The 24,478-nt window shown below is 35.1% G+C and overlaps 1 protein-coding gene across 5 annotated transcripts in view; it reads right to left on the bottom strand.

Annotated features, from left to right (window-relative positions):
* LOC136030952 (zwei Ig domain protein zig-8-like) overlaps positions 1 to 24,478 on the bottom strand; it is a 278,116-nt gene that overhangs the window by 13,461 nt on the left and 240,177 nt on the right. For all 5 annotated transcript variants that reach the window (XM_065710089.1, XM_065710093.1, XM_065710090.1 and 2 more), the window contains one exon: positions 20,340 to 20,508. In XM_065710089.1, coding sequence (XP_065566161.1) covers positions 20,340 to 20,508 — 169 coding nt within the window. The remainder of the gene's footprint in view (positions 1 to 20,339; positions 20,509 to 24,478) is intronic.

The following is a 24,478-nucleotide window of genomic DNA, read 5'->3' as shown; positions in this document are numbered from 1 at the left end:
ATACAATCTTAACGGAAGTCGCACCATCAGATTCAGCGTATCAGAAAACCCTACTGTAGAAGTTCCAAGCTCCTATCTACAAAATTGTGGAATTTTGCATTTTTTGCCGCAAGATCACGGATGCGTGTTTATTTGTTTTTTTCTGTGTTTTTTTTTCCAGGGGTGATCGTATCGACTCAATGGTCCTAGAATGTCGCAAGAGGGCTCATTTGAACGGAAATTAAAAGTTTTAGTATCCTTTTTAAGTGACCAAAAACTGGAGGGCATCTAGGCCCCCTCCCACGCTCATTCTTTCCCCAAAGTCACAAGATCAAAATTCTGAGATAGCCATTTTTTTCAACATAGTCGAAACACCCATTAACTATGTCTTTGGGGCCGACTTACTCCCCAACAGTCCCCGTGGGGGGCTGCAATTTACAAACTTCGACTAGTATTTACATCAGTGCTGCAACAAGTACTCCAAATTTTTACTTAAGTATCAAGTATTAAGTACTCATTGTGTTTTTACTTAAATATCAAGTAATAAGTACTTTCCAAATTCTTACTTAAGTATCAAATATCAAGTACTTGCCAAAATTGTACTTAAGTAATACTTCAAGTTCTACTTCAAGTACTTATTCTATATATATATATATATATATATATATATATATATATATATATATATATATATATATATATATATATATATATATATATATATCTTCCCTTGCCTTCAAAATATCCCCTGTCATTCCACTCTTGGAAATCTTAATCAAGAACCAGAATTTTCCGTTTTATTGTTTTTGACCGTTTCCCTTGTTCGGCTGGTACACACCCAATGAAATCCAAGAAAATAATCTGAACCAATTTTCAACAAAATGGCTTTAAAGCAAAAGACTTTCAAAACAATTAAGTGCAGTCAAAAAACTCCTGATTGGATCAGGCAGATCACATGACAGGATTAACACAGTGCACGTAGAGTTCAACTTCTGGTGATTAGTATTCAGTTAAATCTGGCACGTTTGAAAAAATACACGGTTATTCTGAAACATGCGGGAATGATAAAAAAAAATATTGAAAATATTTTTTTCCCTTGTTTGGCTGGTAGACACCCAACGAAGTCCAAAAAATAATCTGAACCAATTTTCAACACAATGGCTTGAAAGAAAAAGACTATCAAAACAATTAAGTGCAGTCAAAAAACTTCTGACTGGATCAGACAGATCACATGACAGGATTAATACAGTGCACATAGAGTTGAACTTCTGGCGATTAGTGTTCACTCAAATCTGGCACGTTTGAAAAAATAGAAGGTTATTCTGAAACATGTCGGAATAATGGAAAAAAATATTGAAAATAGAAAAATAAACTTGGGATTGGCTTTAAAACAGATAAAACGTAAAAAAGTAGTTCATTCTCTTATTCAATAAGTAAAAACCTTAGCAAAAAAAAAACTCAAATTTAAAAGTAAGGAGCCAAGTGAGTCAGTTTCAGACTATTTAAATAAGAGAAATTAAAGCTCAATAATCAAAAGCCAAAAATCAATTGATGGCATGTCTCGCCCTCGGCACCTTTACAAGGAAACTGCCTTAAGTTTTCAAGTTAAATTTCTGACACGCTATGAAAATGCATGGTATCTATATCCTTTGGCTGGTTTTCACTCATGCAAGCCGCATGGTGTGTAGTCAATTCAGATGGTCGGTAAAACTCCCTACAAACATATATTATAAAATCACGGGCCTGCAGCAAGCCCGCTGATTCAGACACATTCCATACGGCTGGTCAAACTGCAGAATGAATTAATGAATCAATGAATGAACTTTATTATCCGTAAAAGTATAAAAAAAACAAAGTACGGAGTATTATAAATAAACAAAAACGATAAACAGCAAGAAAAAAAATCAAACTAACAAAAGACAACATGGACTAATTAACCAGTATCAATATGGAAAAAAGGCTGCAGAGGGTCGTAAACGTGAATAAAGTAGATAATCTTTTTACATAAATCATCACTGGAAGACCGAATCCAAGAAGGCATGTCTATCAAACCAAATCGAGCAATTATTTTTCTGTTTTGGTGCCATCTAGGAAGCCGGAGGAGGATTTTGCAATATCTGAAATAAGCCGCACGTAGAGTATGGAGATTTTTCTTACGAAACAGATGAGCCATGCCTGATAAAAACAAAAGCACAGGGGCGCAATAAGCGTTATAAATCATGCACAAACCGTTGCGGCTGTAACGGCTTTTGTTTGGGGATACGACAAAAGTTACGAGCCTGAGAAAATTTGCGTTATTTTAGAAAATAGGGGGAAACGCCCCCTAGAAGTCATAGAATCTTAACGAAAATCACATCATCAGATTCAGCGTATCAGAGAACCCTATTGTAGAAGTTTCAAGCTCCTATCTACAAAAATGTGGAATTTTGTATTTTTTGCCAGAAGGCAGATCACGGATGCGTGTTTATTTGTTTTTTTGTTGTTGTTTTTTTTCCCAGGGGTGATCGTATCGACCCAGTTCTCCTAGAATGTTGCAAGAGGGCTCATTCTAACGGAAATGAAAAGTTCTAGTGCCCTTTTTAAGTGACAAAAAAATTGGAGGGCACCTAGGCCCCCTCCCACGCTAATTATTTTACCAAAGTCAACGGATCAAAATTCTGAGATAGCCATTTTATTCAGCGTAGTCAAAAAACCTTATAACTATGTCTTTGGGGACGACTTACTCCCCCAGAGTCCCCGTGGGAGGGGCAACAAGTTACAAACTTTGACCAGTGCTTACATATAGTAATGGTTATTGGGAAGTGTACAGGCGTTTTCAGGAGGATTTTTTTGGTTGGGGGGGGGGGTTGAGAAGAGGGGGATATTCTGGGGGAACTTTCCATCCATAATTTGTCATGGGGGAAGAAAATCTCCATGAAGGGAGCGCAGGATTTACTAGCATTGTTTAAAAAAAAACAATGAAAAAATAAATATGAAAAAGTTCTTTCAGCTGGAAGTAAGGAGCAACATTAAAACTTAAAACAAACAGAAATTATTACCCATTCGAGGGGCTCACCTCCTTCTAATACCTCGCTCTTTACGCTAAAGTATTTTTACTAATTTCAACTATTTATTCTACGGCTTTTGTGATTCTGGGGTCATTCTTGATGAATTGGGACAAAATTTAAGCTTTAGTGTAAAGAACGAGGATCTGACAAGGGTGCGAACCCCCTCATATGTGTAATAAAAATATGAGAATACAAAAGTTCTTTACGTAAGCTAATTTATAAGTTACGTAAATCTTTTACTAATAAAAATATTCGTAAAAAATTAAAAGTTCTAGTTGCTTTTTTAATTAACCAAAAAATCGGAGGGCAACTAGGCTTCCTCTCCCGCTCTTTTATTCTCAAAATCATTCGATCAAAATTATGAGAAAGCCATTTAGCCAAAAAAAAAAAAAAATACAAATTTCGTTTTAATTATTCCTCTACGGAGAGCCAAAATCAAAACATGCATTGATTCAAAAACGTTCAGAAATTAAATAAAAAAAAACAAGTTTTTTTAACTGAAAGTAAGGAGCGACATTAAAACTTAAAACGACCAGAAATTACTTCGTCTATGAAAGAGGCTGCTTCCTCATCAACGCCCCGCTCTTTACGCTAAAGTTTTTTACTGTTTTAAAAAGAAGAATTGAGAGAAAGAGTCAAACTTTAGCGTAAAGAGCGGGGCGTTGATGAGGAAGCAGCCTCTTTCATAGACGAAGTAATTTCTGGTCGTTTTAAGTTTTGATGTCACTCCTTACTTTCAGTTGAAAAAACTTGTTTTTTTTTTATTTAATTTATTCTTAAAAGAAAGCACTGTTCAAAATACATCTTGTTTTCAGCGCAAACGTAAATAATAATTAAATTTTTACACGGGGGGGGGGGGGGGGGTTAAGCCAACGGCAGCCCAACTTTTGTTTACGGCTGGATATTTAAAGCTTTAATTCGTTGTTCGTTATTATTGGTACTCTTATAAGGTCTAAGTTCATCCCTAGTAGTATAAGTTTTGTTCACAGTCTGGTCATTTTGAGTTTGATTTCTAGAAAGCACTCTAAAAGTAAATAACTGGGGTATGTTTCCAGAAATTAAACTGGTGCAAGCAGTGAATAAAGTCTCGATATATAATAGAATATTTACATGAAATTGACACATATTGGTGGCGGTGTGAAAATTGTTGTTCTTTTAATATTATTTTATTGTTAATTGTATTGTTTAAATTATTATTTTTTTTTATCTATTATTTTATCTATTTTTTTATTATTTATGAATGTTTTTCTCTATACTTACAGCAATAAAATGTGTATGGAGTTGGTTTGTTTTCCCGTGTTTTGGCCTTGGACACCTCAGTGGGATGACGAACTTACAGTAGAACAAGCATATATACTATTATTAATATTATAGGTAGTTTAGCATATGTGATTAAATAAAAAAACAAGTTTTTTTAAATGAAAGTAAGGAGCAATATTAAAACTTAAAACGAACAGAAATTACTCCGTATATGAAAGGGGCATTTCCTCTTCAACGCCTCGCTCTTTACGCTGAAGTTTGACTCTTTCTCTTAACTCTATTTTTAAAAGAGTAAGAAACTTTAGCGTAAAGAGCGGGGCGTTGAGGAGGAAAAGCCCCTTTCATATACGGAGTAATTTCTGTTCGTTTTAAGTTTTAATGTTGCTCCTTACTTTCATTTAAAAAACTTGTTTTATTATTTAATTTCTGGACGTTTTTGAATTAATGCGTGTTTTGATCTTGGCTCTCCGCACATAAATAATTAAAACGAAATTTGCATATTAATTAATTGCAATTAATCAGAAAATTTTGAGAAAAATGGAGCAAGGGAGGAGGCCTAGTTGCCCTCCAAGTTTTTGATTACTTAAAAAAGCAGCTAGAACTTTTAATTTTTTACAAACGTTTTCGTTGGTAAAAATTTTACGTAACTTACGAATTAACTTGCGTAACGAACTTCTATATTCGTATGTTTTTATTGCGTATATGAGGGGGTTCAACCCTCGTCGATACCTCGCTCTTTACACTAAAACTTAGAAATTACTAAAAATACTTTACCGTAAAGAGTGAGGTATAACGAGGAGGTAAACCCCTCATATGCATAATAATTTTTGTTCGTTTTAAGTTTTAATGCTGCTCCTTACTTTCAGTAGAAAAAACTTTTCATGTTTATTTTTTCATTGTTTTTCAAATAATGCTAGAAAATCCTGCACCCCCTTCACTGAAATTCTCTTCCCCCATAAGAAGTTTCTCCATGGAAATATCCTCCCACGTAACAACCCCCCCCCCCCTTAAATCTCCCCCTAAACCAAAATATCCACCTGAATACGTCTGTACACTTCCAAGTAACCATTACTATATGTAAACACTGGTCAAAGTTTGTAACTTGCAGCCCCTCCCACGGGGACTGCGGGGGAGTAAGTCGTCCCTAAAGAAATAGTCATTAGATTTTTCGACCAAAAATTGAGCGTGGGAGGGGGCTTAGGTGCCCTACAATTTGTTTGGTCAATTAAAAAGGGCACTAGAACTTTTAATTTCCGTTAGAACGAACCCTCTCGCGACATTCTATGACCACTCAGTCGATACCATCACCCCTGGGGAAAAAACAACAAAAAACAAACAAAAAACAAATAAATAGACATCCGTGATCTGTCTTCTGGCAACAAAAAATTTTGTAGATATGAGCTTGAAACTTCTACAATAAGGTTCTCTGCTACGCTGAATCTGATGGTGTGATTGTATGACTTTTAGAGGGTGTTTCCCCCTATTTTCTAAAATGAGGAAAATTTTCTCAGGCTCGTAACTTTTGATTTGTATAACTGATCTTGATGAAACTTATATATTTAAAATCGACATTAAAATGCGATTCTTTTGATCTAACTATTGGCATCAAAATTCCATTTTTTAGAGTTTCGGTTACTATTTAGCCGGGTAGCTCCTTACTACAGTTTGTTACCACAAAGTGTTCAACTAATACTTGAAGTATATATTTTCTTTCACCATATTGCATACCTGTTTTTAGAAAATTGACAATTATAATACATTAGTAAAAATCTATATATTAATTTAACTAAAGCCTGTTTTAGCTTGTTCGAACCTTGAACTTTAGTTGACCACAGTTGAATTAAAGTCAACTTTGAGCGTTTTTACCTTTTGTAGTCACAACTACTCTGATTGTGTTTCCCTCGAGATCTAGTTGGTTTTTCGTAACTCCTGTCAATGTATAGGGTTAGTAAGTAGTCACTTTAGGATGCTGGGAATTTTGCTGAAGGATTTTAAAAGTTTTGTTAATCTAGATAATCTTAAAAGGTAATCGTATGTCAATAGAAAAAGACTCCATTTAAGTTCTTCTAAAAATTTTGCCTGACAATTGCCTTACTGACAAAGAAGTTCAATTCCGACGTTCAGACCTTATCAGGTCTGAATGCAGTCAAGTGAACTATAGTCAACGCTGTAGTTCAGGGTCCGAACGCACTCTATACTTAGATGTTTTAATATTGGGAAAAATGCTGTATATTGGAAACTCGGCCTTTTCCTATCCCCATTGAAACAACTTTTCAGCAACAATTCTTAGTTTTCTCCAATAATACCTTTCAGCGAATGTAAAACCGATGAATGAAAGTAAAGCTATTGATATTTATGCTCTTGATTATTCGAATTGTAAATTTAATAAGTGTCGAAGTTGTTTTTTAGTGATTCTTACTTGAAATTGTTTTTCTTCTCGCTTGCCAAATCTAATAGCCACTAAATTTGCCTTTGCTAAAGAAAATAACGAACAATAATGGTGTTGTTTTTTGTAACGGATGGAGGAAAATAGAGAATATTGAATTACACTTTGGCGAAAAGTGTAATTCTGAAAGGCCAATAATATGAGATTGGGTGGATCAGACATAGATGTAGACAAAACTTTGCTTGGAGACAGGGTGCAGAGAACAAGCTCTTCACTAAACGATAGCCAAGGTGAAGGAAACCTCGAAAAATAATTTTGTTCTGTTCAAGCAAGAACAAGGAAAAAGTTGAGTTAAATGTTGGTCTAGTGACTAACTCTAGAAGGACGGTGCATGTTCATACCCAATGTTTTACTTGGGCATATGGGTAATAAACCGGTTTTTTCTAAGGGAAAGGTAAGACTTCAGTTAAAACTGCCTTTATAGCCCATTCCAGATTTAAATATTCTATGTTTCTCTAAGAAATATATTCTTTCCTATAAAACTATAGTTGGCACTTCGAAACACTGGCGAGGGCTCTTCAGAATTAAAGTGGAAGCAATTATTTGCAAATTTCAATATCTAGATACAGGGCCGTGTCCAAGATTTTTGTCAGAGGGAGGAGGTGGGTTGAACAAAAATGCTTTTAAAACACATCGAAAACTTATTTAAATGGGTTTTGTTACGTTTTTACGAGTCAGACAAACATTTCAGGGATGGTTTCAAACGCCCTACCCTCCTCCCCCTGAATATAACTCTAAACAAACATTAAAAGGTATATGGGAAAAGCGTATCATTTAAAGTTGATTCGGTAACGGTAACTACAATTTCAGTTAATATTACCAGTAAAACTTATTTTTAGAAAAAATATATCCAAATTTCTGAAAATCGATTGAAACATCTGAATTTCCGGGTGGATCGAATGAAAAGTGACAGACATACACGCACATAAACAGACACACATGCATACAGACACGCAACCAGAAACACAGGCACGCAGGAACACAGGTAAACACATACACATGAACACAGACACCCAAACAGACCAAGAAGCACACAGATACACAAGCAACATACACAAATACACACAGACAAACAAACAGACATACAGGCGAACAGACACAAAAACAGACAAGCAGGCACACAGACACACGAGCAGGCACACACACACACACAAACAGACACACAGGAACGTAGTCACACACAGGGACATGAACAAACAGGTAAAGAAACACAGGCATAAAGATACACATGCATAGAGCCACACAAACAGAAATACTGGTACACAAACAAACAAAGAGTTACAGAGATACATAGACAAACACACCTGAACATAGGTACACAGACCTAAAAGCAACCAGTCAAACAGGCATACAGACACACAGCAACACAATCACAGAAACAGAAACACAGGAACTTGGAAACACCCCACAAAGACAAACACGAAGTTACACACATAGGCAGACACAAACAGACACACAGACAGACAGACAAAAATACACACTTACACAGACACACACGTAAAGACATACAGACAAAGAGACACAAAGACACACAGAGAGACAGACATACAGACACACACATAGCGAGACGAATACAGACGGACAAAAGGACACACGGACACACACAAAGAAAAAAACGCAAAGAGATAAAGACGGAGAGACAAAAAGACAGATGGAGACACACACAGACAGACACATACGTAAGGGCACACAGACAGACAAAAGTACACACACAGACAGAAAAAAAAACAGGCAGAAAGACAAAAAGACTCATAGACACACACGCGCTCATATGTCTCAGACTCAGGTAAAATCCTATTCATATTTTAGACTCTAGTACATCCCCTATCAGCCCGGTAGTAGCGCCTATGTCTCCTGTTCTTGCATCTCTGACTTTTGAACGATAATTCTAAACGTTAGAGTTACTAGCGCACCCTACAAACAATGAGACATCTGAGGGGTTTTGTCCCCTCGTCAATACCTTGCTCTTTACACTAAAGCTTGAATTTTGTCCCAATTCTTAAGAATGACCCCTGAATCGCAATAGCCGTAGAATAAATAATTTAAATAACTAAAAATACTTTAGCGCAAAGAGCGAGGTATTATGGAGGAGACGAACCCTTCTATACAAATAATAATTTCTGTGCGTTTTAGGTTTTAATGCTGCTCCTTACCTCCAGCTGAAAAAACTTTTTTTTCTCATTGTTTCATGATAAATGCCTTCATGGAAATTGTTCTAATGATCAATTCCTCCATGGAAAGATCCCCCCAGGTAAAACTCTCCCCCCCCCCTTCAACGCGAAAAAGTCCCCCTAAAAACGTCTAAAAACTTCCCAATAACCATTACCATATGTAAACAATGGTCAAAGTTTGTAACTTGCAGCCCATCCCCGTGGGTCAGTGGGGGATTAAGTCATGCCAAAAGACATAATTATTAGGTTTTTTGACTATGTTGAACAAAATGGCTATTTCAAAATTTTGATCTGGTGACTCTGAGAAAAATATGAGCGTTGGAGGGGGCCTAGGTGCTCTCCAATTTTTCGGTCACTTAAAAAGGGCACTAGAACTTTTAGTTTCAGTTAGAATGAGCCCTCTCGTAACATTCTAGGACCACTGGATCTATACGATCAGCCCTGGGGAAAAAAACAAATAAACACGAGTCCGTGATCTGTCTTCTGGCAAAAAATACAAAATTTCACATTTTTGTATATAGGAGCTTGAAACTTCTACTTTAGGGCTCACTGATGTGCTAAATCTGATGGTGTGATTTTGGTAAGATTCTAAGGCTCTTAGGGGGTGTTTCCTCCCTATTTTCAAAAATGAAGCAAATTTTCTGAGGCTCGTAACTTTTAATAGGTAGGACTAAACTTGATGAAATTTATATATTTGAAATAAGCATAAAATTGCGATTCTTTTAATGTAAACTATTGGTATCAAAATTCTATTTTTTAGTGTTTCGGCTACTGATCGTGGCTTCTTGCTACAGTTCATTACTACGAGCTGTTTGAAATTGTATTGTGAAAACAAATTTTTAGGAATTTTGGAAAGAGCCTGAAACCCTCAAAAAGTTCCATTCCCCCTAAAAAAGAATTACGTCCCCCACCGCAAACAACAAGGAAAATGACTGTTTCTACACGGGAAGCACTTGTGTGTCACGTCTGGGAGGCGAAGTTATCATAAAGAAAGGTTTAAAGGAGATGAGAACTTCTTGGGAGGGTGTGAAGAGTAAGGTTCTTAATAGATTAGGATGGAAATATCCCAATATTACTAATTTTGGCTTACGGACATATCGTCAGTGGCTGTTTTACTTTCAACAATATCACTGCACCCACTGTTCTTACTAAGAATACTACCTAGGAAAGTGACATGTTTCCATGCTTTGAGCTGATTCACTTTAATGTATGTTTTACATCTTCAGTAATTGCAGCAATGTTTACAATGCAGGTTACTTTGGACACAACTTGGTTGGGAGACACTTTAGCTAAAAGAGTCTTCACTCAAAAAAGAAAAAAATTATCCAAACGCTTGAGCTAAAATGTTATTTTATATACTTCTCGAAAAAAGAACCATTTTACGTGTGATCGTCTTAGCCAAATATATGAACAAAGAAGCCAAGACGTATATACAGTAGCCCATTTCGAGGAGCAATGGTGGAAGAGCTCTATGGGATCGACGGGATGGGGGGATGGATTGAAATGGATGGAAAATATTTTTCCATTATTCAGATGTATATTCCAATTCATCATATCCACCCATAATCCAAATCATAAAACATGTCCAAATTGTTTAATGTTTTTTTTTAATTGTAAATACATTACGACTTTCAAATCATAAAGGGGACCTAGGACACTGCTGGAAATTTGTATATGTTGTCTAAGGCTTAGGAGGTGCTATTACCAAAACTGACATCTTCTAAAATCCATTTGCTGAAATAATTAAATTTCTTCAGTTTTTATATTTTTGTGGTTTTATCCTGAATCAGGAATTCATAGAAGAACTCAAGGAACTCGAGCGATTTTTGGGTTAGTCACAACTCTGGCTACTCGCATTTGTCAACAGATCTGTGCTTGTTTTTTTGTTTTGTTTTTAAGTTTAAAAGTAATATTAAAGATTAAACTTTCATAAGGTCGACTGCAGTTTAGTGATTGAATAAAAAATGGGTAATCATCATCCAAATCTCCTTGTTCTCTACCTCTCTCTCTTAAAATTTGAAATTGTACATTCTCTTTTTTCCATTGAAAAATTTTTATTTTGGGTGCTTTCGTAGAAAAATATAAATAAAAACAAATTACCCTTCATCAACATTTACGTGAATTAGTGCCACTGGTTGTAAATTCAATTTTATCTTTAAGATGATTAAAGGAAGAAAAAACTAGTTTTTTTAACTGTAAGTAAGGAGCGACATTAAAACTTAAAACGAACAGAAATTACTCCGTATATGAAATGGGTTGTCCCCTCTTCAACGCCTCGCTCTTTACGCTAAAGTTTGACTCTTTGCCACAATTCTACTTTTTAAAACAATTAAAAGCTTTAGCGTAAAGAGCGAGGCGTTAAAGAGGGGACAACCCATTTCATATACGGAGTAATTTCTGTTCGTTTTAAGTTTTAATGTCGCTCCTTACTTACAGTTAAAAAAACTAGTTTTTTCTTCCTTTAATTTCTGAACGTTTTTGAATTAATGCATGTTTGATTTTGGGCTCTCCACCATAGGACGTGTCCAATCTTATTGAATTTTTTGCATTGAATCAGATTAACAGATTATTAGAATGAAATTTGCATATTAATTCCTTTTTTGGCTAAATGGCTTTCTCTTAGTTTTGATCAGACGATTTTGAGAAATAAAGGGTGGGGAAGGAGGCCTAGTTGCCCTCCAATTTTTCGGTTACATAAAAAGGCAACTATAACTTTTAATTTTTAACTAACGTTTCTATTAGTAAAAAATATACGTAACTTAAGAATTAACTTACGTAACAAACTTTTATATCCTTATATTTTTATTATGTATATTAGGGGTTTGTACCCTCGTTAATGACTCGCTCTTTACACTAAATCGTAAGTTTTGTCTCAATTCTTTAAGAATGACCCCTGAATCAGAAAGGCCGTAGAGTAAATAGTTGAAATTACTAAAAATACTTTAGCATAAAAAGCGAAGTATTTATCTCCTCCTAAATACCTCACTATTTATGCTAAAGTATATTTAGAGCCCCTCATATGCGTAATAATCTCTGTTCGTTTTAAGCTTCAATGCTACTCCTTACTTTCTCCTTAATTGAAAAAACATTTTCATGTTTATTTTTTCATTGTTTTTTAATAGTAGTAGTAGGCTCGTAACTTTTCATGGGTAAGACTAAAGTTGATTAAACTTATATATTTAAAATCAACATGAAATTCCGATTCTTTTGATGTATATTTTAGCTTCAATTCCGTTTTTTAGAGTTTCGTTTACTATTGAGCCGGGTCGCTCCTTACTACAATTTCGTTACCATGAACTGTTTGATATTATTTACTATTAGATTACATGTCTACCTGAGTATGCTGGAATTTCCACGTCATGAATCCAAATACATGAGTCACCTTAACAATAACAGATACATAACTGTTTTGGAGCGTAAAAACATGAATATGAAAAATAAGTTCGATTTCTTAGATATTTTGCAATTTCTAAAAACCATATATTATATTATTTACAAACAATCACTGAATTTTAGAAAATGACATTTCCTTGTAAACGATGAATCTGCTTTAACACTTCTTTTGTTGGTTACAGATATGGAAGACTCTGTGACAAAGTCATAAAGCGCAATGTGACAAAGACGGCAATGAGCAAAATCTTGGGGGGAGAGCCAATGTGTCAAAGGTTCCAATAATCGCCCAAACTGGAAAATTTATCCTAACAAAAGTGAAAAAAATAAAAAACAGAGGGCATAAGAGAGATTTGGGGAGAAAGGCAAAGACCCCCCTTAATCAGCCAGTGCTTAGCAGCTTCCTTATTCGTCATGTCTATTTCCTGTCTATATACTCCATCCTTCTTATCCATATACTCGATATCTCGTTAAAGTAAAACAGAAATGCTGCAATATAAAAGCTTTAACAAAAAAAGTAGACGGCTTACAATTGATATAATGACATAATTGCAAATTATGCCACATATGCCATTATACCTGAAACAGCGTATTGGCACGATATGGGTAGCCAAATGTTTCAAAAATCAAACTAGTCAAACCTTTTTTCTTTGCATTTCTTGAGATTTTAGCGTCCACAGACTTTGATGCTTTTACCCGTCATTTTATAAATCAAAAGAATAATTTGTAAAGTTGTCTTGCTATCTTTTACTGCAACTACCACTATTACTGCTGCTGCTACTAACACATCTTCTGCTAATACCACTATTGCTACCATTTTTTTCAGCTACTACAAACAACAACGCACCAAAGCATTAAGCTCCCTGAAGCCTCCTTCTCGCTTTCAAGCTCTACTAGCATTTTTCTACCAAGCACTAAATAGTCTATTTAAAAGAGGATTTGATGAATTTTGGTTCTAAAACACACCTTAGGGTATTTTCCATACTCTGATGTATAAGAAAATGCCAAAATTCATAAATTCTTTCAACATCTAACCAATATTTCAAGTAGGTACCTTAGGGGTTCCAAAATGCATTATTAAATTGGAACAACGTGTTCTAGAGCACATATTTTTTGACGGATTAAAAAAAAACCGAAAGTTGTCCAGCATCAGTAACTTGCGCGTAACGTGCCCCACTTTCAAAACAGAAAAATTGAGTTTCCTAAAATTTAAAAACTGAAATTCCTTTCGAGAAAAATAATGTGAAATTTAGTAGATAAAACACTTTTGCTATAACTTATCTTAATTGACATAGAGAATCATCTGTTTACGGTCATTATTACTTACGGTTAGGGCAAAGTGCCTTACATTCTCCTTCTCAAGGAATTCCGCCTCCCTACCTTGGCAGCCCCACGTGTTACTCTTTGTACCAATTTCAGAAATAATCTGCGTTGTAACCCACGCTTTCAATGTATGCTCCCATCTCCTTATTGCCGTCCAAAGCCCCGGTTACCCCGATCAAAAGCACAAAAATTGCTAGTTTTAAATCCTATTAATGCAAGAACTGAGCGCTACAGAAAAAGCTTTGTGCCAGCGTTTGTTCAAATACTAAATAAATGAAAATTATGATATATGAATTTAATGTGTCATTTATATTTTTAATATGTTACTTTTGTTGTTTCATTTTTATCTGACAGGCCAGTTGGATTCATCCGTGTGCATTTTTTATAATGTACTTATGTTTTTACTTATGACTATTTTTTTCATTTTATTCATTGTATTTGACAAGTCAGTTTGATTGACACGCCATCGCTTTAAGCAATGTTTTTATATTTCACTTATGTGCTTACGTAGGGTAGCTGGCTGAAGGCAACAAGTTAAACAGTTTTATTTTATGAGACTTTGCTTGATAATAAAGTACTTAATTCTATTCTCCTATCTGTTTCTTTCTCAATAGCTCCATCATCAGGATTTTAATGACAAATTGGATTTCACAGCCATTTGGATGAGTTATCTTCTTTATTATCGATTAAATATCTTTGTGAAGGCACATCATTAAAAACTTTTTGCTCAGATTCTGTGAGTAGGCTTTGACTAATCAAGAAAAAGGCTTGGGGCAAAATGAAAAGAAATTCCAAAGACATGGGATATATGTATTCCATTTGGAAAGCGGATTTCAGCTTTCAATTCAGCTGTCAGTAACGAAATTTTTGTCTTTCTATCACAGTGAAATTAGCGTCGTGAGAGTGATTATTGCTCAGAAGATGTAAGGTAAGGCAGATCTTACATGGTAGAATGGATTACAAATCAAATAAGTCTAGAATAAGGATTGCCCCCAGGACTTCATACTTTTCCAAGATTCACTTGTGAGAAATCCCTACGTTCGAAAATTTTTCGAAACATTTATCAAGTGAAAACCCTTTTAAAACATTCGTAACTTATCAATTTCATTAACCCGTGGGCGAAGAGCAAAAATATTTTATTTGAACACATCACTCCGCCACACGGTTTCCAATGTACACCCTTTTTGAAAGCGAGCAATTATTGGACCTACATGACTAGCTGTGGCTGACAAGGCTTCGTGCCACCCCAATACCTAGTTGGTAGGGGTGCTTCGCGCCCCCACCAACGCCTATTTTTAGTTGTAGCACGTGTGGTGGAAACCCTGGGAGATCCAGAGAATTTAAAAATTCAGATGGATAATTAACCGCTTCATTTGGTTCCACAACTGTGTCGACTGACTTGTAAAGGACTGCCTGGTCTCGAATCTTGGTCAAAACAATATTGTTGATTTCATGGACGTCTATATTTTTGGGTGCAAGAATCGCTTGTTCACTTAGCCATTTATTATTTTTGTAATTGGTTAGAATATTCGGAAATACTTTTTCAATCAATTTATTTTTGGACGTCACTAAATTACAGAATTCAGCAGGTAGTTGTATACGTCCTGAAATTGAGTCTAATGGGAACTTTCCGTTTCCATTTGCCAGCAATTGATCTGAAAATGTTTGACCAGAGTCATCGTTTTGCAATCGGGCACGCATATTTGTAGTTAATTTTAATGTCTTTACGTGTGCCCATAAATTAGAATTTTTCAGGCAAGCATTCATTTCATTTGCAGGGGTTGATCTAGGTATTATAGGTAATGTTTGCCTGAAATCTCCCGCAAGCAATATTAATGTGCTGCCAAAGGGTTTCGAATTCCCTCGCAAATCTTTCAAAGATTGATCCAGAACCTCGAGCGATTTTTTGTGTGCCATTGTGCACTCGTCCCAAATAATAAGTTTGCATTGCTGCAATACTTTACCCATCCCAGATGATTTGGAAATATTACACGTGGGATTTTCTGTAGAATGCAAATTCAGAGGCAATTTCAAAGCGGAATGAGCAGTTCTTCCACCAGGCAGCAACGTTGCGGCTATTCCGGACGACGCAATCGCCAACGCTATATCACTTTTTGATCGAATTGATGCCAGACTCAGTTTTATCACAAACCTTTTACCAGTACCTCCTGGCGCATCCGAAAAGAAAATTTCTCCAACGTTGTTATCGACACAATGCATTATCGTATCATAAATGTCTTTTTGCTCCGACGTTAGCTTAGAAATGTTATTTTGTACATACGGCAATAGATCACTCGTGCTGTAACTTTGTTCACGATTCAATTCTACACATGTCGAGACAGCAGCGGTACGATTAGGTGAAGGCATTCCCAAATCCTGAAGAGATTTGTTTGCCCTACATACGCACAAATCTTCAATAATAACTAAAGTGTAGTTATAAATTTCTGATAGAAAATCAAAAATCATATCTGACGTCTCTAACCGTTTTTGATGGAGTATATCTTAGGACATTTTCGATTTATATTTTTCCCATAACTGTAGGAGCTGAAGGAGAGCAAGTTGTTAGTATGATTCCAAACAATTCACGAATTTGACTTGGAGTTGACGTTTCGCACGCGTCATTGATGCAGTTATCCCAGTGTTGGTCATTTTCCAATAAATTCAGAGCTTGGCATGCACTACGGTAAGTGTCATGTATAGTACCGTTTACAGTTCTCAAATACTCAAAGGACGTCGGACCGGGTACATTCACCAAAAGCAGGCGTAGAAAGAAGCATTCATGTTGATTGGGGTGAACGGTGTAGAGTCTTCCTATCGTGGTATCTTTGAAGATGGTAGGATGGCCGTCGACCTACTTACCCTGTTTTCGACGTTCAAATACTTTATTTTTAGTATTCCACGTGTAATACGAAGGCACTTCAGTATACAGCAGTTTTTTGCAAAAGAATCATATTTTTTGAAAATGATCGAAAAGAAAGCAGTTAACGTTGTATCCGGTGGATTCAGGGCTCTTTGTTGCACGTTGAATTCCGAAATATAAACAAGTTGGCCATTCTGTAAATGTACCGCTAATTGAACAACAGCTGGACTACGTTCATGTATCGGAAATGAAAGAATTCGCCAAACAGCTTCATTACTGCTTATGTATCTTCCAGCCTGATATTTTACGATTTCGTCGATATCACTGATTTCGGACTGCAGGCCAAAAACTGCCATGTCACTGCCTTTGTTGACGTATTTACATATGTATTTGATTGCCTTTACGGAGTTACAGTATTCAACGTTTATGTGTGCATTAAATGTTCTTGATAATAAAGGGGAATATGGAACAACCCACTGGTTATCTACTTCGATGGTGGTACCGCTACAATTCTTTATTATTGCTGTTTTACCGCCATCTTCAGTAGATCTATTGTGGATAACCATCATTGCCAGTAATTGTGTTGGGTACTAAAAGTCGAGGATATTGCTTTGTGCACCTTCCTTTGGCCATGCATGGTGATTTTTCGTTCAGTACACCGCAAGGTCCATGTATCATATTTTTTACCACAATACCATATAAGCCCTTATCGACATTTTCATCAGGTATTTCAGCGGAAATCACATCATCAATTTCATTAGAAGTAATTTTATAATGTAGACAGATTAGTATATGTGCGTGTGGCAATCTTCGTTTTTGCCATTCCACTGAGTACATCCAGCATCGCACTGACCCAAACACTTTAAGTTTTACTATGTAGTTTATCAGTGATTTCAACTTTTGCCGGAAGAAACGGGCCGTAATGTCATGTCTATGAACCGCCGATTGTCCTTGAAGTAAAAGCTGCTGTATCTCGTCCCAAGATTGATTACATGTAAATGTAATAAATAAATCTGGACGACCATAGAGACGAACATACGCAATAGCATCTTGAGCATATTCATGCATATGACGGGGACTGCCAGCATATGACGAAGGTAAAATCGTTAATCTTCCAACGTTTGTGGTATTACCGTCATTTACAACTGCATCTCGCAAATGAATGTATTGTTCAGAGCGGTGCTAGGTCTGATTCAGACGGATAAATAGCAAACGTTCTGATTCAATATTTGCGTACATATCGACGATGTATTGGTGAAAGAATTGACGACATTTTAAAATATAATTGTCTTCATCCTGCCGAATCATTAGTCTATAGGAATAATAATGCATTGCGTTGCGTTTCTTGTTCATTTCTTTGTTAGTGGCTGGATTTATCAATTTAATATTAAAGTGATAGCCGTCGGCTCCATCCCAAAAAATGATAGGATATTGTAGGGCATCGTAGCATCGATGTGTTTCAGCAATTCTTACCAACTGAGCGTTTCGCTTATGAATAATATCTCGAGGTAAAAACTGATCACCGACCATAACGATTGCCACTTCGTAGATAGTTGGAGCACTGTATCTACGCACATGTTGGCCAGGAGGCGTTTTGTCAGCGGAAATAACAATTTTATGCGTATCAGTAGGCATCAAATCGATGGTTGTTTTGAACAGACGCACTAAATTATTATTTTCGTGGAAAAGATGTTGCAATTGGGAAACGATTGTCCTTTCAACGTCGGGAGAAATTTCGTAACGTGCGTTCAATTCAGAATTTCTATCATTGATGAAGTACAGTTGTAAAAATTTATGATTCTCGCCTGAGAATGGTAGAAGGGACCCTGCTCTATGATAAATTTGCCCTTTTACTTTGACAGTAGGCATATAAATTGATCTGGATTTTCGATTTGGGCACCAAACGACGTCATTTGGAAACATGAGTTATATTTTCTGATCTGTGATAAAAAAAAAAAACGCTTAGATTATGACGTAGTTCCAGTAAGCAAAGTCTTCAATGGCTCTGGTGGTGCAGCCAGTAGAGGAAGTTTAACTTTTCCTGAGGTGCAACACATTCCCATTGTTTCACCATTGAATTTCAATTCCTTGTAATAGGGACAAATTTTAGACATAGTCCCGATTTGACCACATCTACTCAAGCTATAATAATCGACTGGGCTGTTCCTGAATCCCCGGCAATAATTTTCAGGTTGCTCTTGTGATTCCTCGGCACGGTTTCTTTTGGTGATTTCTCTTTGAGACGCAAGCCTAATTTCACGCTTTTGTTGTGATTCCTCGGCACGCTTTCTTTTCTTACTTTCTCTATCAGCCGCAAGCCTGTTTTCTTGCTGTTCTTGTTATTCCTCGGCAGGCTTTCTTTTCTTACTTTCTCTATCAGTCACAAGTCTTTTGGCATAGACTCTTTGAGCAGCTTCCTCGGCTATTGCCATTGTAGGTTCTTCAGTCATTTTACAATTAAAAATTTCTCTTTCAACGATCTTCTTACAATTAAAAATTTGTCTTTGAACGATTTTCTTTAATACTTATGACGACATACTGACGTCATATACTAAGCATCGTCATAACAAACATGACGACAACTAATTTCATGACGATATACAGCTCAATCCTTATAATGACGTCAGTCGAGAGACAGACAAACAACTTATTTTTATATATATAGATATAAATCGGTATATATTTTACCCTTTGCAAAATATTTTCTAGTTGTTTTAAGACGAATACGTTAGGATTTAACTAATTAAAACTTATTTATTGTAATTTTTAATCTGAGAATTTTCCCCTCAAACTATCCTTAAAGAGGTATAAATCCATTCCCTTTTCTTTGAGCGGTGTTTTTAATTAGCAGTAAATGGTCTATTCAATCAGATTACTGTTGGATAATCAGATATCGGATATACTGATAATCAGATTACTGTGGAAGTTCTAAACATGGTGCAAGTTAATTCTACAAATTAGAAGCTAAACTTTAAGCAAAACTTGAGACAAAGGGTTGCACCTGTCAATTAAAAGTATGTTCAAGATTGTTTAGGATGTAGCTGGAATTTAAATGTCAGATATTTCAATGATTATTCGGCTATAACTACAGTTTTTCCTTTATTTCCCTTATTATATTCCTTTATTATATTATTTTATATATTTATATATTATTTTATTATATATTATTTTATATATTATATATATTATATATATATTTATTTTATATATTATTATTATATTCCTTTATATTCCTTTATTATATTACGTCTAATCTACTTTTAAGTGTAATTTAAATGAAAAAATTTTAACTTAAGTGTTAAGTGTAATTTTAAGTGTAAAAACCTCATTGCCGAAATTTCGGCTGTTCATTTGTCTCATTTCTTCATTCGATGGGCTTGGTCTAGATTAAAGTGGTTAACTGATGATGAAAAGTTACGAAATAATCGAGTATAGTTTTCTCGATTAGGCTCTTCCAAAAACATTTTTGATATCAGTTGAGAAAAAAGGACCACAAAACTAAAAAATTAAATTGAGGGAATATTTTACCTTAAATTAATTAAGTAGATTTATTAAACATATTCCAAAAAATTATATTTATCCAAAACCTTCATTAAAAAAACCTAAGAAATAATCTCTGAAAATTATACTACGAATTAAGGCTATTACTAAGCAATAAGGCTAATGAGGTTAAGTTATAAGTAGTAAGGTTAAGTAATAAAGTTAAAAAGTAAAAAGGCTATTACTTCTAAACTCTGAACCCTTGTGAGAAAAATTTTGAATGGAAAGTAAACTATTTGAATTAGAATTGTTTTCCTTGGAAAGGCTACTAATAATATTTGAATATATATGCTTAGAATGGACTGTAAGTGAAAAGCACTTACCATTTAACACATGCACATTAACACTAGAGACATCTGCATTTGATGGACTGCATGAATACTTCCCAGTGTCAGAAACACGGGCCTTCTGAATTAGAAGAGAACTGGTAGTAATAGGACCCTTTTCTGTTAGGATACTTATTCCACCTCTTGGCGAATCTAAACTTAAGACCTGAAAAAGATATCTTTATGTACCCCATTTCCTCTTAGTGTCTAGAAGAAAGTTAGTATTGCCATAAGCTTTAATGGTACTTGAAGAAAGACTTGAAAAAAGGTTCAAATAAAAACTGTCCACAGTAAGGATGCTGGCTTTTCTCCGAGATAATCTTTTGTAAAAATGAAACTCTTTTTATCATAAATCTGATTAACTAAAGCTGATTGCTGGCATTAGTGACTTATAAAAGGTCAAGTAACATCTCGAGGAAGAAAGAAAATAACTCATAAGAGGATTGGTGTTTAGTTGAATTTTACAGTGACTAAAGTAAAATTTTTCCACCAAAAGCGTACCAAAACGCTAATATATAAAGAAACAGAAGTGGTTATTTTATCAATGGTTAAATAATAATAATAAACACATAACTGGTTGAGATGACGGATATAAAACTTAGATATAGGCAGAATATGGGTAGATAAAGAGTAGCAAAGGGGTAGATAGGGGTAGCAGCTATCACCGTCAAAAGCCACAAACAGATTGCTTATTACCAAATTTTTCAGCATCAGTAGGTAATTGGTGCTTTTTCTGATAATTAAATAAAAAAAACTATTTTTTTCAACTGAAAGTAAGGAGCAACATTAGAGCTTAATACGAACAAGAATTACTAAGTACATGACGGAGTTCGCCCCCTCGTCAATACCTCGCTCTTTACGCTAAAGTTCGAATTCTGTTCTAATTCCTTAAGAATGACCCCTGAATCAGAAAAGATTTAATTTGAATAAATAGCTCTTACGAAAGTACTAAAAAAGACTTTAGCGTAAAAGCGAGGTATTGACGTGGGGACGAACTCCCTCGTATACTTAATAATTTCAGTTCTTTTTAAGTTTTAATGTTGCTCATTACTTTCAGTTAAAAAAAACTAGTTTTTTTATTTAATTTCTGATTGCTTTTTGAATAATGCTGGGAAATCCGGCGCTGCCTCGTGGAAAATTTCCTTCCCCTATGAAAAATTTCTCCATGAAAAGATCCTCCCACGTAAATTTCTCCTTCCCACACCCCCTCCACCCCACCAGAGAAAATCCCCCCTGAAAACGTCTGTATACTTTCCAATAAGCAATACTATATGTAAACAATGGGCAAAGTTAAAAACTTGCAGTCCTTTCCCAGGGGACTGTGGGGAGTTAAGTCATCCTCAAAGACATATTTATTTGATTTTTCAACTATGCTAAACAAAATGGCCACCTCAAAACTTTGATCGGGTGATTTTGGAAAAAAGAGGGTGGGAGGGGGTCTTGTTAACCTCCAATTTTTCGGTGACTTAAAAAGGAACTAGAACTTTAAATTTTCGTTAGAATGAGCCCTCTTATGCTATTTTAGGACCACTGGGTCAATGCAATCACCCCTGGGGAAGAAAATAAACAAAAAACAAATAAACACGCATCAATGATCTTTCTTCTGACAAAAAATACATAATTCCACGTTTTTGAAGGTAGCAGCTAGAAACCTCTATAGTAGGATTCTCTGATGCTTTGAATCTGATGGTGTGATTTTCATTAAGATTCTTTGACTTTTAAGCGGTGTTTCTCCTTTTTTTCAAAAATAAGGTAATTATTCTCAGGCTCGTAGCTTTTGAAGGGTAAAATTAAACTTGATGAAACTCATATGTTTGAAATAAGCATTGAAATTCGATTCTTTTGATGTATCTATTGGTATCAAAATTATATTTTTAAATAGATAACTTCGAAGACCACACTGCCTTTCCATGACGAAAGTAAAACAGTTCAAAATAGGGATGATACCTTTTTAATGACAGTGAAATATAAAATTATTTAACTGGATATTTCGAACTGCTGATGATGAACACTGCATATGTGTTCGAAATATCCAGTTAAATAATTTTATATTTCACTGTCAATAAAAAGGTATCATCCCTATTTTGAACTGTTTTACTTTCGATATTTTTAAAGTTTCGGTTACTATTGAACCGGACTGCTCCTTACTTACAGTTCCTAACCACAAACTGTTTCAAAAGACGTTCTATTTAAATACCCTATATTTTAATCATCTCTTTGTGTTTTCTCCATTCCTCCACATCGGGAGGAGGGCTAATTAGCAGAAATTAAATAAAATCAAATAAAGGTAATCAAAGAGAAACACGAAAACAAATCGTTTATAAACTAGAAATGAATAGCAATCCTTTAACTTGTTACATATGGTATTAAATTATTCGAAATTTAGTTTCATACCGCTTCAAAAAAGAAAGAAAAAAGAAACTAGAGCAGCTTCAACATTTTCTTTCAAGGATGATAACCAACTTTTTTCAAATGAAGGAACTATTAAAAGGTACTTGAGGCTAAATTAGTTTTCTAAGTTTTTTAGTCGGATATTATTATGAACCCTTTTATATTTTATCAAGACTAAATGATTTTCTTTTGTATTTTATGTTTAATTAGGCACTTCAGCAGCCGAAATTTTCTTAGTCAGCCGTAAGCTACCCAAGGGCATAGTATTTAATTTGGGTCAGGTCTTTATTTTTTAATAGACTTAAATTATTAAATTATTTCTTTATGATTAAGTCCTCTGGATTTCAGACTAATCACAAGAACCTTATTTTTTTTACCGAAGAAATCTTTTTCTTTTTTTTACAACCGGAAATTTCCGGTTGGAAGATAAGCAACAGCGAAAATTGAAACGAGTCAAAACAAGAGCGAAGAATGAAAAAGTATGGTTACAAGACATAATACAATGAGGAGCAGAACGAATTAAAACAGAAAGAGAAGACATAAGAAAAATTCGATTGACAGATATGCAACAACGAGAACAAAGAAATATGTGGTTAGAAGGAAAGTGACTGTGAGAATTGCAAGTGACAGCGAGAATCAGATCGTGTAAATTTTTTTTTAGAATATTGGCGCCTTGGAATTTTTGGAACCGCAAAAACGACCTACATCATAAGTTTGAGAAAACTTGTTTAGAGCTTTGGTTTGAAAAAAAAGTTCAAATAAGTGACGTCATACATAGTGACGTCAACGACAATTTCAACGAATCAAAACAAATATGAAGAACAGATAAATACCAGCTTGCAAGATAAGCGACAGCAAGGATTAAAACGAGTCAAAAACATGTGATAAAATTTGTTTAGAGCTTTAATTTTGGAGAAAGTCATATGAGTGACGTCATGTTTTAAACACATTTCATAAGAACAAATTACATAAGTTCCCTCCCAGGAATGATCGTATCATTTTTATATCTATAACGCATGAAACATTACAAAAGGAAAATAGCCAAATAGAAGATGTCAAGTGTAACGAGTATATTTACAAAAAGTGTTTTAAGCAGTTTAGTAATGCCTAGAGGACAAATGAATAACCTAGACCATCAAATGTGACAAAACTAATCCGAGCAGCGAAGGTAAGGGTATTGAAAAAATGTCTGAAGTAATGATAAACGAAAATGAAGAACAAAGAAAAGATGGTTAAAATAGTCCCGACAAAGATCATTATAGAAACTCAAAATCAAAAGTGAAGAACAAAGAAATATCTGGATATAAGATAAGCGGCAGCGAGAATTACAAGTGAAAGCGAAGATCAGGACATGTCAAAATTGAAAGTGACGATTCATTGGGACCCTTCAACGTTTCTGGCCCTCCATTTTCCTGAAGAAATTGTAATGAAAGTAACGATTCATTGGGACCCTTCAACGTTTTTTGTGTTCTCTGAAGAGCCCTCCATTTTCCTGAAGAAATTGTAATGAACAGGGTGACTCATTTGGAGGTTGCTACTTACAAAAAAAAAAAACTATATACACAAGCCTGCCACCTGCAAAGTGCCAGCACCCGGCCTGGAAATCGGCTACATAGTTTTTTTTCCTAAAACTGGTGTATGGACACATCTGGCCACAAAAACGATCTAAATAGACCACAAGTTTAAGGAAAGAATTTGTATTTTTACCGTGGTGGATATACCGAACCTATGACAATGCTATGACA

Source organism: Artemia franciscana, chromosome 9 (genome assembly GCF_032884065.1).
Source record: "Artemia franciscana chromosome 9, ASM3288406v1, whole genome shotgun sequence".
In the NCBI taxonomy this organism is placed as follows: Eukaryota; Metazoa; Arthropoda; class Branchiopoda; order Anostraca; family Artemiidae; genus Artemia; species Artemia franciscana.
The sequence above is the reverse complement of the archived record's forward strand: the minus strand, read 5'-3'. Positions and strand labels throughout refer to the sequence as shown.